General features: G+C 35.7%; 1 protein-coding gene across 1 annotated transcript in view; it reads right to left on the bottom strand.

Moving 5' to 3' along the window:
- BMPR1A (bone morphogenetic protein receptor type 1A) overlaps positions 1-15,926 on the bottom strand; it is a 39,080-nt gene that overhangs the window by 11,853 nt on the left and 11,301 nt on the right. Inside the window, exons 4-6 of the mRNA XM_006217388.4 lie at positions 10,570-10,666; positions 10,310-10,409; positions 1,654-1,798 (exon numbers count right to left, since the gene is read on the bottom strand). Coding sequence (XP_006217450.2) covers positions 1,654-1,798; positions 10,310-10,409; positions 10,570-10,666 — 342 coding nt within the window. The remainder of the gene's footprint in view (positions 1-1,653; positions 1,799-10,309; positions 10,410-10,569; positions 10,667-15,926) is intronic.

Raw genomic sequence — 15,926 nt, 5'->3', positions numbered from 1 at the left:
TAGTTTATGACCTGTTTTTTCATTTTCTTAACAGTGTCTCCTGAATAGGAAAAGTTTTAAATTTTGAAAGACCAATTATCATCTTTTAAAATGACTTGACTTTGGGGTCCTAAGAAGTCTTTGCTCAACCCAAGGTCACAATAATCTTCTAAAACATTTTCTTTTGAAGGTTTTATACTTTAACTTTCACACTTAGGTCTATGATGCATTTCAAGGTAATTTTGTACATGGAGTGAGGTAAGGGCCAAGATCTACTTTTTGGCAAATGGATGCTCAACTTTTTCAGCACCATGTCTTGAACAGACTGTCTTTTCCCCACTCAATTACTCTGGCATCTAAAACAACTGATCATGTGTGTGTGTGTCCATTTCTAGACTCTATTCTGTTCCACTGATGTATGTATTTATCCTTATGCCAGGACCACACAGTGTTGACTACTGTAGCTTCACAGTAGGTTCAGAAATCAGGTAGTGAATCCTCTTTACTCTTCTTTATCAAGATGGTTTTGGCTCTTATAGATTCTTTGTATTTCCAAATAATCATTAGAATAAGCTCATCGATTTCTAAAAAAGTTTGCTGATTTTGATTTGGCTAGAATCAAAACTATAAATCCATTTGGGATAACTAAAATATTAACACTGAGTCTTCTGATTCACAAGCAGGATATACAACTTCATTAATTAAGGGTTTTCTTAATTTCTTTTGGCAAAGTTTTTTAATTTTAAGTGCACAGGCCTTACATAAATTTTGTTAAGCTTATTCCAAAATATCTCATGTTTCTGATGCTGTTTTAAAGATACTGCTGTAAATATTTTAATCCCTAATCGTCTGTGGCCAGTGTACATAAATTCAATGACTTTTATACAATAACTTCATATTCTGCAGCCCTGATAAACTTACTAGTTGTTGTAGCTTTGTGTTACCATCCTTGAGATTTTCTATGTAGACAATCTTGTCGTCCACATATGAAGACAATTTTACCTTTTACTTTTCCAATTCAACTACAGAATTACCTGATTCAATGAATTTTAAAATTAGAGATCAATGTATTTACTTTAGACAAATTCAACTAAACTATTAAAATCTGTCTGGATATCTGGTGCTTGTTGTAAGGGTCCCCTTGACCCCTAAGTCTGAATATTTTGATACATATAACCCTCTTAGAATTATTTATAACTCCTTTTAAACTTATTTTTATGAATTACATTTTGGTAATATTGTATTATACTGAAGGAAGTATCCTCTCTATGACGATCTGTGGGAGAAAGTTCCCTTTGATTTCAGAATCTGAAACGGTTATACTTTCCCCAATCAGTTTAAACTTACAGACGCAAGCAGTTTTATACCTGACTCGTCTTCAGGGCAGCTGTTAAAACTGGGGAGCTGGCTCTAGCACTTACACAGCACTTCACAGTCACATTTTCTCTCCTAACCTTGCTTGTGGCTCTACCTTAACTGCCTATTCTATTTTTCTTATTTTATATTTCTTATTTTAACTAATTTCATCTTGCATTACTGCAACCATCTTTCTAAATAAAAAGAAAAAAAATGTATCAAGTAATGTCCCCTGATCTGTATCATGCGGTTTACCATCACTTGAGGACACGTTCTGTATCAATAAACCATTCACGGTGATATGACATTTTAGCTTACCAATAAGGGTAGTCCAGATCCACTACCAGAACTTTGTGACTGGTCAATAAGGTCTTTTAATGACTCTCCAACTGGAATAAATGCTTCATCTTGTTCTAAATCGCGATTATAACGACGTCTGCTTGAGATACTCTTGCAATAATGTCTTTTAAAAAAGCAGAAAATAATCTACATTAGAATTCTGAAACTACAAAATTCTAAGGTAAGAAAGATCTTGAGGTTGTCAACACTATCATCCCTCCTTCAAATGGGATCATATCCAAATTAGTCTTATCACAGGGTAATGTATCATCTGGTAAAATAATGTCCAGAGATGGAGTTTATGAGGTAGAGTGCTATGTACTATCTTAAAATGGAAAGACATCTACTTTATGTTGGCAGCTGAAAAAAAAAAAGATTAAAAACCAGCATGTATAGTGTGATCTTAGCTATAAAAATTTTTAATTGTATGTATCTATACTTGTCTAAAAGGATCAGAAAGGATATACAGCAAGTTGTATATAACAGTAATTGCTGGGGATATAGGAATATTAACTTTCTATTTTATATACATATTTTCATTTGAATTTATAAGTATGTAGTTTTGTATTAAAATGAACAATAAATATATTTCCATTTATAAAAAGGAAAAAGCAGTTTATGGAAAAGAAATTTAAAAAGTCCTCCTAATTTATTCTGATATTCTTGAAGGCTTCTCTTAAAATTTCAAATTACGAAAATATTTCAAACATACAAGTAGATTAATTTAAATGACACCCATGTATAAACCATTTAAATTTAATAAATATTAACATTATGCTATATTTATTTTAGATTTTAATTAACACTAAAAATATTTGAAGCTGCAGTCATTTCCCTGATAATTTCACTTCCCTCCTTCACTCTTAGGAGACAAGCACTATCCTAAAGGTGGTTACAGCCTTCCTGTCTATGTATTTATACTTTCACCATAAATATATCTATTCATAAATAACATCGTTTCCCTGGATATAAATTTATATAAATGGCATATGTTGTATTATTATTTTACGCCTTGCTTTAAAAAAAACTCCTTATGTTTTACATACTTACCTGCGTTAATATGTTGAAAAAAACAACAGCTCATTTTTATTGATGTTGAGTGTGTCAGGTATTGTTCTGTGACCTACTTCATCTTTATAAAACTCCTAAAAGGTAAATACTATTGTTTCTATTTTACAAAAGAGGAAACCCTGGCCCACAGGCTCATCATTTGTCCCCAGTCAGATGGCTGGCTAAGTGGTGAAGCTGTGACCAAACCCACAGGCTGAGGTCTGGAATCCCTGTTCTCAGCCACTGCTATTCTGTCAAGGAAATGATTTAAACGGTCCCTAGTGTTTCTGTTAGGGATTTGCTACAACTTACTCTGACAGCCATATTTTAGTTATTTCCAAAAGTTTGTTAATACAGTGCTGTAAAAAACATTTCTATGCTGCTCTTGTGCACATATATAAGAATTTCTTGAACGTATACATACTTTTAATGTTCATTTATCATCAAAATTACTCACCAAAGTGGAATAATTTGTACTTCTACCAAAAGTGTAATATCACAATTTACATTTCCCTACATTCTAATCCATAATTGGAACTGTCATATTTTTAGACTTTTGCCAAACTTATGGGTATGAAATAGTGACTTGTTTTCAATTTGTTTTTTCCTGTTTCCTAGGAATTGTATTTTTTCACCAGTTTTTTTTTCCTATGAATTGCTTATTCATATTTTTTGCACACTATTTAACTGGGGTGTTTTATCCTTTTTCTTATTGATTCACAATACTTCTTTATATAATGTGGATAGTAAGTCTTTGATAATTATGTTACAGAAGTCTACCCTCAGTCTGTCACTGTTATACTCTATTTATGGTGTTTCATGCCAGTTTTTAATCAATCTTTTTTCCCTTTTGACATATACTTCTGTGTCTTGTTTAAGGCAAACCTTCCCAACTCTAATGTTATAAACACATTTTAAACGTTTTAAAATTTGATTCTATCATTTAGTCCTTTAATCCATTTGGAATTTATATAATGAATGGTAATTAGAGAATACATCAAATTAGATTTGTTTTCCACATAGATAGTCCAATGTACTTAACCATTTTTGTAATTTTATTTTTTAAAACTTGATAGGGGTAATTGACTCAAATGGTTTAAATCCAAAAGGCACAAAAGGGTATACAGTGAAAAATCTTCCTCCTACTCCATCCCTTAGTGATCCAGTTCATTTCCCTAGAAGGAACTTGGAACTGGAGTTGTTTCCGGTTTCTGGGATAATCTTCTGGAGACCATTAATATATACTCAAACAAAACATACACTCATTGGTGTTCATCTCCCCTGCCCTTTTTTCTCCCAGAAATGGTAGTAAACCATACATTGTGTTCTGCATCTTGCTTTTTCACTTAGCAATATACATCTGAGGGATTACTCCACAGCAGTACATAAGAGCCTCCTTTTCCTTTAATGGTTATACAGTATTCCATTGCATGGTGTTAGCCATTCCTTTACTGGTAGCATTTAGATTGTTTCTGGTCTTATTTCATACAAGGCTGAAATGAAAACATTTTCTGGCACATTTATAGTACAAATTACTAGAAGTTAGAACTGAACTTGGAATTTTGAACTGGAAAGTTATACCAGTCAGTTACAATCCCTCCACCACTTTATGAGCGCCCATTTTCCCCACACTTTCATCCACACCCCGGTGCCCTAACACCTTTAGGACTTCGTTTTTAATTTCACCAAGTTCTATATTCATCTATTTTTAGGTTATATAGTTCTTCAGACTTAGTAACACAACAGCGGTTCTCATTTCATCTCTCCTCTTCTCACCCACTTTGTACATCTTAGAATGAAATATTCTCCACTTTTCTAAGCTGATTTGTTCCATGTTTACCTTATTACTTCTAAATAACGTTCTTATATTGACATTTTCAGTTTTTCAGTCTTAGGCTTTAACTACCGAGTTCACACTGTGGAAGATGAGGACTTAACTCATCATTTAACATCCTTGCCCCTTCCCCAAACAGAAATACTTCCATCTTCACATCCTCCCAGTATAGCTACAGCATACTATTTGCTTAGACCAATATTCACTGTTTGCATTTTTATGACTATGCAAACTATCCACACATGGATCTCACTGTTTCTTGCAAATCCTCTCACCTGCAGGGCACAGGCAGATCCATTACTTCTGGGAAAAGAGTAGAAGCAGATCCCTCTGCCTCTGGTGGGTGCGTAGGCAACACTTCCCTTACCCCCAGCAGGCAAGACCCACTAATGCCGAGGAAGGGATGAAACTGAGAAAACCCCAATTTTAAGATCTAACAACGCAGATGCCTACCTAAGGTCAACAGACATCCTGTTCCCCTACCTCCCACTTGTCACTCATCATGAGTAACATGAAACAGCAACCTCTGGGGCAGAGCAAAAGCACGGAGAGACTCTGCTGTGGTGCAGGCACGCAGTGAAAGCTTGAGGTTAGCAGAAACAGAGAAAAGCCCTTCCGCACCCAAACCCACTCTAAGCACATTGTAACTTCAGTCCTTCACACCAAAGGAATCTGAAACCTGTAATGCTCTGAAGACACAGACCAAACCCTAAACAAAGCCCAAGCCCAATCCAACTCCTGACTGACCCACTCCCCCACACTATCAGCCTAAGGAAGAGGCACGCCCATTTTCAGGTGAGTGTATATATTTTTTTATCCCAGTCTGTTATTCTAAATATGATGTACAGCATTCAATCAGAAGTGATGAGACATGCGAAAAAGCAAGGAAAAATAATCTACTGTCACGAGGCAAGGCAATCAATGGAACCAGCCTCAGAGAAGTCTCGTATGTTGGAACTGTCAGACAGGTGCTTTGAAAAATGTAAAACGATGTCAGAGACAACGAATTCCTTTGATAGGCCCAAGTACACTGGACACAGCTGAGGGAAAAAGACTAGTAAACTTGAAAATAGGTGAGTATTACAACTCAAAAAGAAAGAGAAAGAAGAAAGAGAAAAATACAGTGAAGAATGTAAGAGCTGTGAGACAGTATCAAATAACCTAAAATATGTGAATTAGTCTCAAAAGGAGAAGAGAGATAAACAGAAAATTTCTGAACAAACGGTAGACAATAATTTTGCAAAAAATAGTGAAAAACATCAAAGTACAGATTCAGCAGGCTCAGTGAACCCCCAATGGGAGTAAGTACCCCATCTTTTCTAGAAACACACATATCCTAAATGTATTATAGTCAAATTGTTTAAAACCAAAGATAAAGGGGGAAAATCTTAAAAAAAAAATTTTTAAATTTTTTTGTTATTTTGGGGTGTGATGGTAATTGGATTTATTTTTTTAGTTTTATTAGAGGTACTAGGGACTGAACCATGCTAAGTATGTGCTCTACAACTTGAGCTATAACCTCCCTCTAAGGGAAAATCTTACAGAAAGCCATAAAAAAAAACTACATACAGCAGATCAAAGATAAGAACTATGAAAGAAATCATGTAAGTCAGAAAACAGTGAAGTGACATCTCTGAGGAAAAGACGTCAACCTAGAATTCTACATCCAGTGAAAACGCCTTTGGAAAATGAAGGCAAAAGAGATTTCAAACAAGCTGAGAGGATGGATGGCTAGTGGACGTACACTGCAAGGAATTAAGTTACAGGAAGTTCTTCAGGCAGAAGGAATACATCAAATAAAAACCTGGACCTAAACAAATAAATGAAGAGTGCTGATTCATGGCTTAAAAAAATGAATATAAAAGATTTTTTTCTTTTTAATCACCTTAAAGCTGATTGGTAGCTCCTTTCTTTGAGTGTATAATGTTTATTATTTTTACTAAATGACACATTACTTTGTAATATTTTTTCCTGTAATTACTTTAATTTAAAAAATCATCCATTTTTAATGTTTAACTGCTGTGGGACCAAGAGTCCTCTAATGGTAGTCAGAATGATGGGCCAATTATAAAGCCAGAAATGGACTTTATAACTGATAAATTAATCTGTGATATTGCTTCCCAAGTAGACATTCTGGGCCAAGGGGAGGTTGGTGAACATCAACAAAATTTAGTGGGGATCCATGCGCCAAGCATGGGGGACACACTGATTCACCATATTTATCCTTAATAATTAAACAGAAAAGTGGTAATTTATCAGCTGGTCACCATCAATATTAATAGACAAGTAATCTCTGCTATCATTGAGATTTCTGCCCATTGGGAAAAACAGACTTTAGGCAAACAATTATAAATAAACAAATGACAGCAAACAAACAAAAAATGTACAGTAAAAGTAATATATGTTTTGGTGGTGGATCATGGGATCTAACCAGCTTTTTAAGGGTCAAAGAAATTACTTACAAAAGAGGATAGAAATTCCACATCAGAGGAAAGTACAAGGAACTGGCAGAACAGTACAGAAATAACAGCTCATCCAGAACGAAGGGAGGTAATGATTAGAGATGAGGTTTTAGAGAAGGTATTAATTTTAAGGGTCACGTTATCATGAATGTCAGTTAGATTCAAGAAGAATAAATTTGCAAATTTATCTAGACTGGAAGAAAACATCAGAAAAAAAGTGAAACAAAATATTAACGAGATACATAAGAGACTAACCTTAATATGTGGGAAAATACACCCCTCTGTAACATTAATCTTACCTCTTTATGGCTTGCTATAGATAGCAATTTGTGTTTTGTTAAAGTTGAGCTAAATGTGAATGAATACCCTACATTACTAACCTTGTAAATCTGATCAATAACAGGTCTTCAAGGACAGGATGGTTTTACTGGGCAACTCTACAAAACATGCAAAGAATTTATACTGATCCTTCTTAAACTCTTCCAAAAGACTGAAGAGGAAGGAACACTCCCAAACTCATTCTACAAAGCCACCATCACCCTTATACCAAAACCAGACAAGGACACTACCATAAAGAAAATTATAAGCCAATATTGTTGATAAACACAGATGTAAAAATTCTCAACAAAATATTAGCAAACAGAATCCAACGACACATAATAAAGATCATACAACATGATCAAGTTGGATTCATCCCAGGGACACAAGGATGGTTCAACATATGCAAATCAATCAATGTGATACACCACATCAACAACAAAAGGAGAAAAATCACATGATCACCTCAACAGATGCAGAAAAAGCATCTGATAAAATTCAATACGCATTTATAATAAAAACTGGGCATAGAGGGAACATATCTCAACATAATAAAAGCTATTTATGACAAACCCATAGCTAACATAATACTCAATCGTGAAAACTTGAAAGCCTTCCCTCTAAAATCTGGAAGAAGACAAGGATGCCCACCCTCACCATTTCTATTCAACATAGTATCAGAAGTCCTAGCTATAGCAATTAGACAAGATGAAGAAATAAAAGGGATTCAAATTGGAAGAGAAAAGGTAAAACTATCATGTCATGTGGATGACATGATACTATATACAGAAAACCCTAAAAGCTCCACACAAAAACTACTAGAGCTGATAAAAGAATTCAGCAAGGTAGCAGGAAACAACACTTCCAGCCTTCCGTTAGAGAGATGATGGAAAGTCACGTGATTACTCAGAATAGGAGTAGGGATCCCAACATCTGTGGTACTTGGCTTCCAAAGTGGCCCACAAAGTTTCTCACCTTCTGGTATGCCTGTCCTTGTTTAATTCCCTTCTATAAAGCACTAGGGCTGAACTGTGTGACCAACAGAATATGGCAGAAGTGATGGTGTGACTTCTGAGTCTAGATCATACACAGCATTGCAGCTTCCACCTTGGTCTCCTGGCTCACTCACTCTGGGGGTAAAACTAGGCTTCATGCTGGGAGGACACTCAAGCAGCTCTGTGGAGAGGCTCACATCAGAAGAACTAAGTTCTCCTGCCAACATGCGAGCCTCAGAAGTGAGCTGTCTTACAAGGGGGTCTACCAGCTCCAGTCAAACGTTCAGATAAGTACATATAGCCTCTGCTGACATCTGACTGCATGTCATGAAAGATCCTGAGCCACCCAGTCAAGTCACTCCTGAATTCCTGGCCCACAGAAACAGTGAGAGATAATAATGGCTGTTTCAAGCCACTAAGTTTGGAAGTGATTTCTTAATGCAGTATTGCATAACTAATATAGTATCTGACTTTCTAAAAATACTTTCAAGCAATCCTCCTGGCTTTACAGTCACCCTCAACTTTACTTCGAGATTACTGGTACTGTCAATTCTTGAGCTTCTCAGAAAATTTTATAGTATAAATTGGGTGCTTTTTGTCTTAATTTCTAGCCTTGGGATTCAGATTTTTTAGGTCTGCGAAGTCTCTCACTCATTCATAAACTTTATAGATTCTAAAGCTTTTTTTCTTATCTCCTTGTCCTAGTTGGACAAAAAAGTTAAAAACTCTTTAATGCTGTTTTAGTAGCGGCAACAAAAGTAAATTAATATGCTTAATCTGCCTCTGTATTTAAAAGATCTATTATCAAATATTTGAATCTTTGCCAGTATGGTAGGTGAAAAACAATCTCAGTATGATTTTAATCCATATTTTTCACATTATGAGTAGTCTTAAGTCATCTTTCAATTTTTCTCTTAAGAGCCATATATATTTCTTTTTAGAGAAACCATGTATTCATCTTTTTTTGCCCATTTTCCCACTGAATTGACATTTTTCTTTCTGATTTATAGAAGCTCTTCATATTTGAGAAATCAGCTCTCTTGTAATATAAGCTGCTGATATTTTTCACTGTTAGTCTGTCTTCTGATCATTTACGGTGGCTTCTGCCGCACAGTAAAGTTTCATTTTATGTAGTTAATACTAGCAGTCTTTTTTTAAATTTTAAGGTGTGGAGTTTTTTTTGTTTTTTTGTTTTTGTTTTTTTGCTTGTAAGTTTTGTGTCAGACAGAAAGGTCTTCCTGACTCTGGGATTATTTGTAAAAATTCTTCCAAGGTTTGTTCTAGTATTTTAATCATTTCATTTTATACATATCTAGCTCGAAACTGGCTAAAATTTATTTCAGTGTAGGGAATGGATTCAACTTCATTTTTTTTCCATAAAGCTATCCACTCCCAAATCCATTCACTGTGTAAGTCTACTTTTCCTCAGTGATCTGAAATGTTACCTTTATCATATACTAACTTTCTTTATACACTTGGGTTTACTTATGGGTCTAGTAACCTGTTCGGCTCATCTCTCTGTTTATTCATATGCCAGGACGATGTTTTATTATTGAAGTTTATGCCCTCCTCTGATAGCTCTTCTCTTCTAGCAACTGTCTTCTGAAATCATGACTAAATGCAAAAATTCTGAACCTCCAAATAACTATAGAATAACAAGATATATAGTTGATTTCTTGGGACAGGTTTTAAACATTTAAATATAAGAAGGTTCAATATTCTATAAATAAGAAAATCGTAAGTACTCATGAACATAACAAGAAGTATCACGTTGTGTCCAATTGACTGGTAGTAAGGTCTTCTTTTCACTTAAGAAAACTATAATTTAGTTAATTACAGGAGATACAATCAGAGAATACAAGTTAATAGTTTCTGCATCACATTCAGTGGTCACTGGTTTCTACCCACTGGCTTTAAGAACAACTGTTTATATCTAATATTCAACAAAATATTTTGCATCAAAATACTTATCTTACTTGTAACAAAAGCAGCTGGAGAAGATGATCATAGCAATTATGCAGACAGCCATAGAAACGAGCAAAGCCAGCCATCGAATGCTGCCATCAAAAAATGGACCTGACAATGGAAATAGTAAAGTGAACACATTACCTTTCTATCACATCATAAAAGGAAAAAATAAGTTTGCAGTGTTAAAGTCTAGAAAGCTTGCTTACTGTTAAAACCAGAGGAAATATTTCCCTGAGAATCATGATCGCACTTTTCTCGGCTAACCTACCTATAACAACAGGGGGCAGTGTAGGCTGCAAATACTGGTTACATAAGTTGGTCCGACAACATTCTATTGTCCGGCGTAGCTGGGCTTTTGGTGAATCCTAGAGGAAGAGTAATGATAAAATTAGAAATGATTTGATATGCTAAACTGATAATTAATTTTTACAATATTCATAAGATAAAATCTCTAATTCAGTGAGTGAAAATGACCTACAAATTTTATGTGTGAAAAAAATTATTGAAAAATTTGAATCTGTGGTGAAACAATGAAGACTCCAAAATATTTTTTCTCAAGGAGAATGTATGTATGTGGTTGGTATGTTAGATCACTATACTATAACTTAACGACAGATAAACAAAAGTTTATTAAGTATTTTTTATCAAAACTTTGGCATATCTTAAGGTATTACTATTCATCTGTTTTTAGTAAAAAAGTAATTAAAGTCATGAGATCTTTTCCTAAAAAATATGGGTATTGCATTTTATTAAAAAGATATAAAGTAGTGGGGTAAGTATGATCTCATAGTAGTACCAAGAATTAGATGAATGAGATTTAAGATCAGACTAAAAAGTCGAGGCTACCCTAGGCCAAAGAAATGACAAGTTAGAAAAAGGTAGTCAGGTAGGCTGAAGACAGTGTTGAGTCTACATATAACTCTGCTGAAACTAATGAACCCAGTAAGGAAGCAAGTCAAAGCGTATGTGCTGAGGGTAAGGGCAAAATATAGAAACAGTATTCCTGAGAGTTTTAGAGACCACCAACCAGGTATGTGTCCCTAACAGACCAGAAAATGAGCACAGGGAAAGACTGCAGTCATGGGAACTGACATCAACAATTATAGGTGAAGTTTTATTTGATTAAAAGTACAGTACTTGAGAGATTCTTAACTTGAGTGCTGACATTTCAGTACTGCCTGGGAGAAGTGCCATTCTAGGTCAAATTAGTAATGCAAAGAAATTGTCATTATAAAAGTAGGAAGAATATAAGCAGAATTCGACCACGTTATTCTTAAATATCAGAAAGGAGAAACCTGGGTATAATCACGTATTACTTAAAAAGGTGCCTATGAAAGTCCATAAGGGAATCTATATGGGATTCGAGATCCTGTAAGAGAAGATAGGTCAAGAGTATTTAGAAACCTCCAAAAGCAGAAGTTTACATTTTAACTGAATTTTAAACTTTTTAACAGTTTCTATCTTTAAATGATCATAAAAAGAAAAAGAGAGACATCTGAGGAGTTACACAGGTGATTCTGAAAAAAATGACAGATCTAGAGAAAACTTACATGAAGGATGGAATGAAGAGTATATAATTCAAGATGAATGAAAGAAGCATGAAGCATCCAAAAATAGTTCTAGGAAGGCTAAAGTTCAAAATGAGCTTAGCCTTGTAGAGGAGGAAATATAAAGAAATATCAAGAAAGGGTTTTTGGCAGTGCTAGAAGACCACCAAGCCATGGATGCAGTATTGCTGACAAAACAGTATGTGATGGAGGACAAGGAAAACGTACACTTCCTTAACTCCCATTTTGTTTCCGTCTTCTCTAGCGAGGATGGGAACAGGAATGAAGGCAAGGCAGATCAAACACCAGTACGTGAGACTGACATCCCAGAAGTATCCTACAATGTTTCTGTGTCCTGTCTGAGTTCATAACTTCTAAGCTAGGTGAATTATATCACAGGAAGATGAGAGCACCTTGGAGAGGGCTGAAAGACAGGTATGATTCCAAGATTTTACAAATAAGGAGTGCTGGAAACTAGACAGCTAAACGTTATGTTACCTTTAAAGGGGAAAGAAAGACTGCCAACAACAGATTGGGGGCAGCACAGTATTACGGAAATAGCAAGGGCTCTGGAATCAAATAGCTTAAATCCTAGCTTTGGCATTTATTAACTCTGTGACCCTGAGCAATGAACTTACTTTTCTCTGGGCTTTAGTTTCCCTCTGCTGTAAAATGAAGGATAAAAAGTATCTGCCTTATAAAAGGGAAACTAGGAGAAAATGAGGGAAAATATATGAGGCACCTAGCATATTAAATCAAAATGGCAAATGTTCAATGTATCAATTCTTCTTCCTCTAGTGAACGTGACACGGATCCCAGTCGAGATTCTAGAATAAGCCAAAAACGCTTGCAGCCTCCTGGAAGACTCAACGTGGCTTCACCGAGAATAAGTAACTTGAGAGAGTCACCTCCTATCTTTCTTACGTAGGTTAACTACACTTCTGAGTAGGCAGAAGTTAGGTGTGTCTGGATTATGGAGCTGGGTGACACAACCTCTCCCGTTTTTGCACTCCCCACTCTAACGCTCCGCCCAAGTCCATTTGTGTCTCTGGATTTATGTGGGCAATAAAAGTCCCTGTGGGGAAAATATTCACTTGGCATTCATGAAACAGGAGATTCTAACTTAAACTTATCTAGTCAGCGTGAATGGGGGGCGGTTGCAGGGAGCAGGTGCACGAGTAAGGAACTGAAACCAAATTACAAGGAATGGCCGTGCGGCTTCTGAGAAATAATTCATCCTACAGGAAGAAACACAATAAGCTAGATTTAACAAGAGAGCCTGGACGGTGGGAGGGAATATCAAGGTCTAGGAGAAGCATGGTGAATATCACTTGAAACTATTTTGATCCAAACCTGGCAGTATGTGGAAGCACTGGAGGAAAAGGCTTAAGACAGTCGTACAGGACCTGTTCTGCTCAGGTTAGGTGCCCGGCAAGTGAAGGATGATATGGAGCAAGACATACAGAAAATGAGAAAAGTGGTGGTCAACGTTTTCTGCCTGTGTAACCCTTAAGTGAATTCTGAAAAACAATGTATCCCCTCATGTATTTTTAGGCTGACACCTAAACTTTTTCATCATCAATAGCTGCAAAGAATGTACTGATAATTTGTCTTACTGCACATGATATTTTAAAATAAAATGGTTACATCATGCTTAAATCTATTCAGCAGGATCTAAATAGCACAGAAATTCGATATCCATTATCATTATTTCAAAAAAAATGAACAAATGCTTCTTAAACAATTGAAATTTTTATAGCGTTCCTTTTTCTCCTTGAGCTCCTAATCCCTTTTCACATCTTCCACAATAATTATGCCCTAATGTACTATATCTTGATATATAATTCTCCATATCAGAAATAAACACATATAAATGCATTCTGTTTCCTGTGATAGTATGTCTTAAGTCTTAAAAAATTATTCTGGCTTGATTTATCATCACAATTATTATCAGTAAAAAATTAATCAAAATAATATACAATAACTTTCATTAAAATACTAACATAAAATGAAAGTTTTATTGGAGAGGTCTGAGATGGATGGACTTTTCAAGGACTTCATAAATTCATGGACAATTTACTTACTGCTAAAATGAGAAAGTCCGGCATTAACTTTAAAGACCTTCCAATCATATGCTATAACTTCTATAGTGATCCTATTATGAAAAATTATTGTCAATATGGTTGAAAGTAAAAAAAAATGAAAACTACCAGATATGCAAATATATTTGATAGCCCCATGTTCCCCACACTGATACTTAAGATTTTGAACTATAACACTGTTTGGAAACTTGAGGATTTACACTCCAGGCCACTGATCTGGAAACTGTGAGAAGGGTGATTGTGAAAAGGAAGAAAGTAAAAAAGAAACTGCTTGAGAAGCTCTGGTCTCAGGCAGATCAATATTAAGCAACTGGACCTATGAAAGTTCTGGACCTGCAAACCGATTCCCTTAAAACTATCCATGTGCCTTTGGGATCCCTGTGTAAAGTAGGCTGTGTACACCCAGAGGTATGTGCGTCCCACTTTAAAGCCTCCTCAGTTACATCGTCAATATAGTAAAAGCTAACATTTACTACGTCAGCCCTCACTACGTGCCAGTATGCTAAATTAAACTCTTTGCATACAGGCTATCTCATTTGATCCTTAAAAGAACTCCTTTCCTGATGAGAAAAACAACTTAAGAAAATAAAGCTCCTTGACCAAAGTTTCACAACTAGAGTAAAAGGCAGCAGGTACATCTAAACACAGGCTGTCAAGCTTAACAGCTAAATTACATTGGTAAGTTCATTTGGGACATACCTAGTTGAGGGGGCCTGCAAGACACTGGTTACTACTGCCAAGCTCAGTGCTATAACCACTGATAGCTCTTCAGTATTTTTAAGTGATTACAAAATGCGCTGTATGTGTGGTTGATAAATATGCAAATAGCATGGAACTGGAAAAAACAAATTAGCATCCCCCAAATCGTGACAAGTTAGAGTGGGAGACTAATTTTAGTAGGATAAAATCTAACATACACAAGTATGTGACAACTGGGTAACAAAACTCATTTCATTCCCATCTACTTATTCCTGTCAAGAAACCAACAGCACCAATAAGAATGGAAACGATGTGGCTGAGCAGCAGCATGAGTGAAAGATCTGAGGATTTCTGCTGACAGGAAGCTCAGTATGTTTCAAGAACACAGTGTGACAAATATCTAACACAAGATCTGGCTGTATTTGGAAAAAGGGAAAGGAGTTATTTATTCTTTGCCTTTTTTCTTTTTGGCCAGCCCACAGTCAATTCTGCATATTACACTGAGAAACTGAAGAGTAACTCTAAAGCTGATCGTTCGAGGAGGAGCTGAAGTCCTTCTGAACTATCATTTTCATTGGGCAAAGACTAGAAGATATGGATAGAAAAGCAGGACAAAAAAAAAATTTCTTCACATAGTAAAGGGCCATTATATTTAAGAGGAATTAGGCTTGTTCTCTATGGTCCAAAGATGCAGGAAAGAAGAGAGATCTGCATCACTTGGAGGAGAAGCTTTCTAAGGATACGGTCAGTTCATTACTACGGATGAAACAGGTGGGCTTCGGAGGTAATGAGCCCGACACCATGGGTGCAGCATACAGAAAACAGATGGGATGTAACGGTGTGTACTGGGGGGTTGTGTGGGGGGCAGAACCCAAACATTAGCTGAGAGGTTGAAACATACAACCTTTAGGGTATCTACCAACCCTGAGAATTTTTTACTAATTTGAATAATTTTCAAAAATAGCTGAGACATAAATTTGTGAACAGTTATCCCTGGAGCTGTTTTCAGAAACACTGGAAAGATCCTCTGGGGCAAAATTACTACACAGGATTTTGAAGGGATTAGGTTTATAAGTCAAAGCCATCAGGATGTTCATAAACTATTACTAATCCACTGATTTTTTTGTTGCTGCAGTTAAAGTTCCTCCACCAAGATCTCCTTACAAGGACTGAATGTCTCTAAGTTGTTTCAGAGAGATACAAAGGTTATGGCCCATCACCTTCAAGTCTTTTCAGTCAGTTTTATAATCTACAAATACATGTGACAGTATCATTTT

The sequence above is a fragment of the Vicugna pacos genome, chromosome 11 (assembly GCF_048564905.1).
Source record: "Vicugna pacos chromosome 11, VicPac4, whole genome shotgun sequence".
NCBI lineage: Eukaryota > Metazoa > Chordata > Mammalia > Artiodactyla > Camelidae > Vicugna > Vicugna pacos.
The sequence above is the reverse complement of the archived record's forward strand: the minus strand, read 5'-3'. Positions and strand labels throughout refer to the sequence as shown.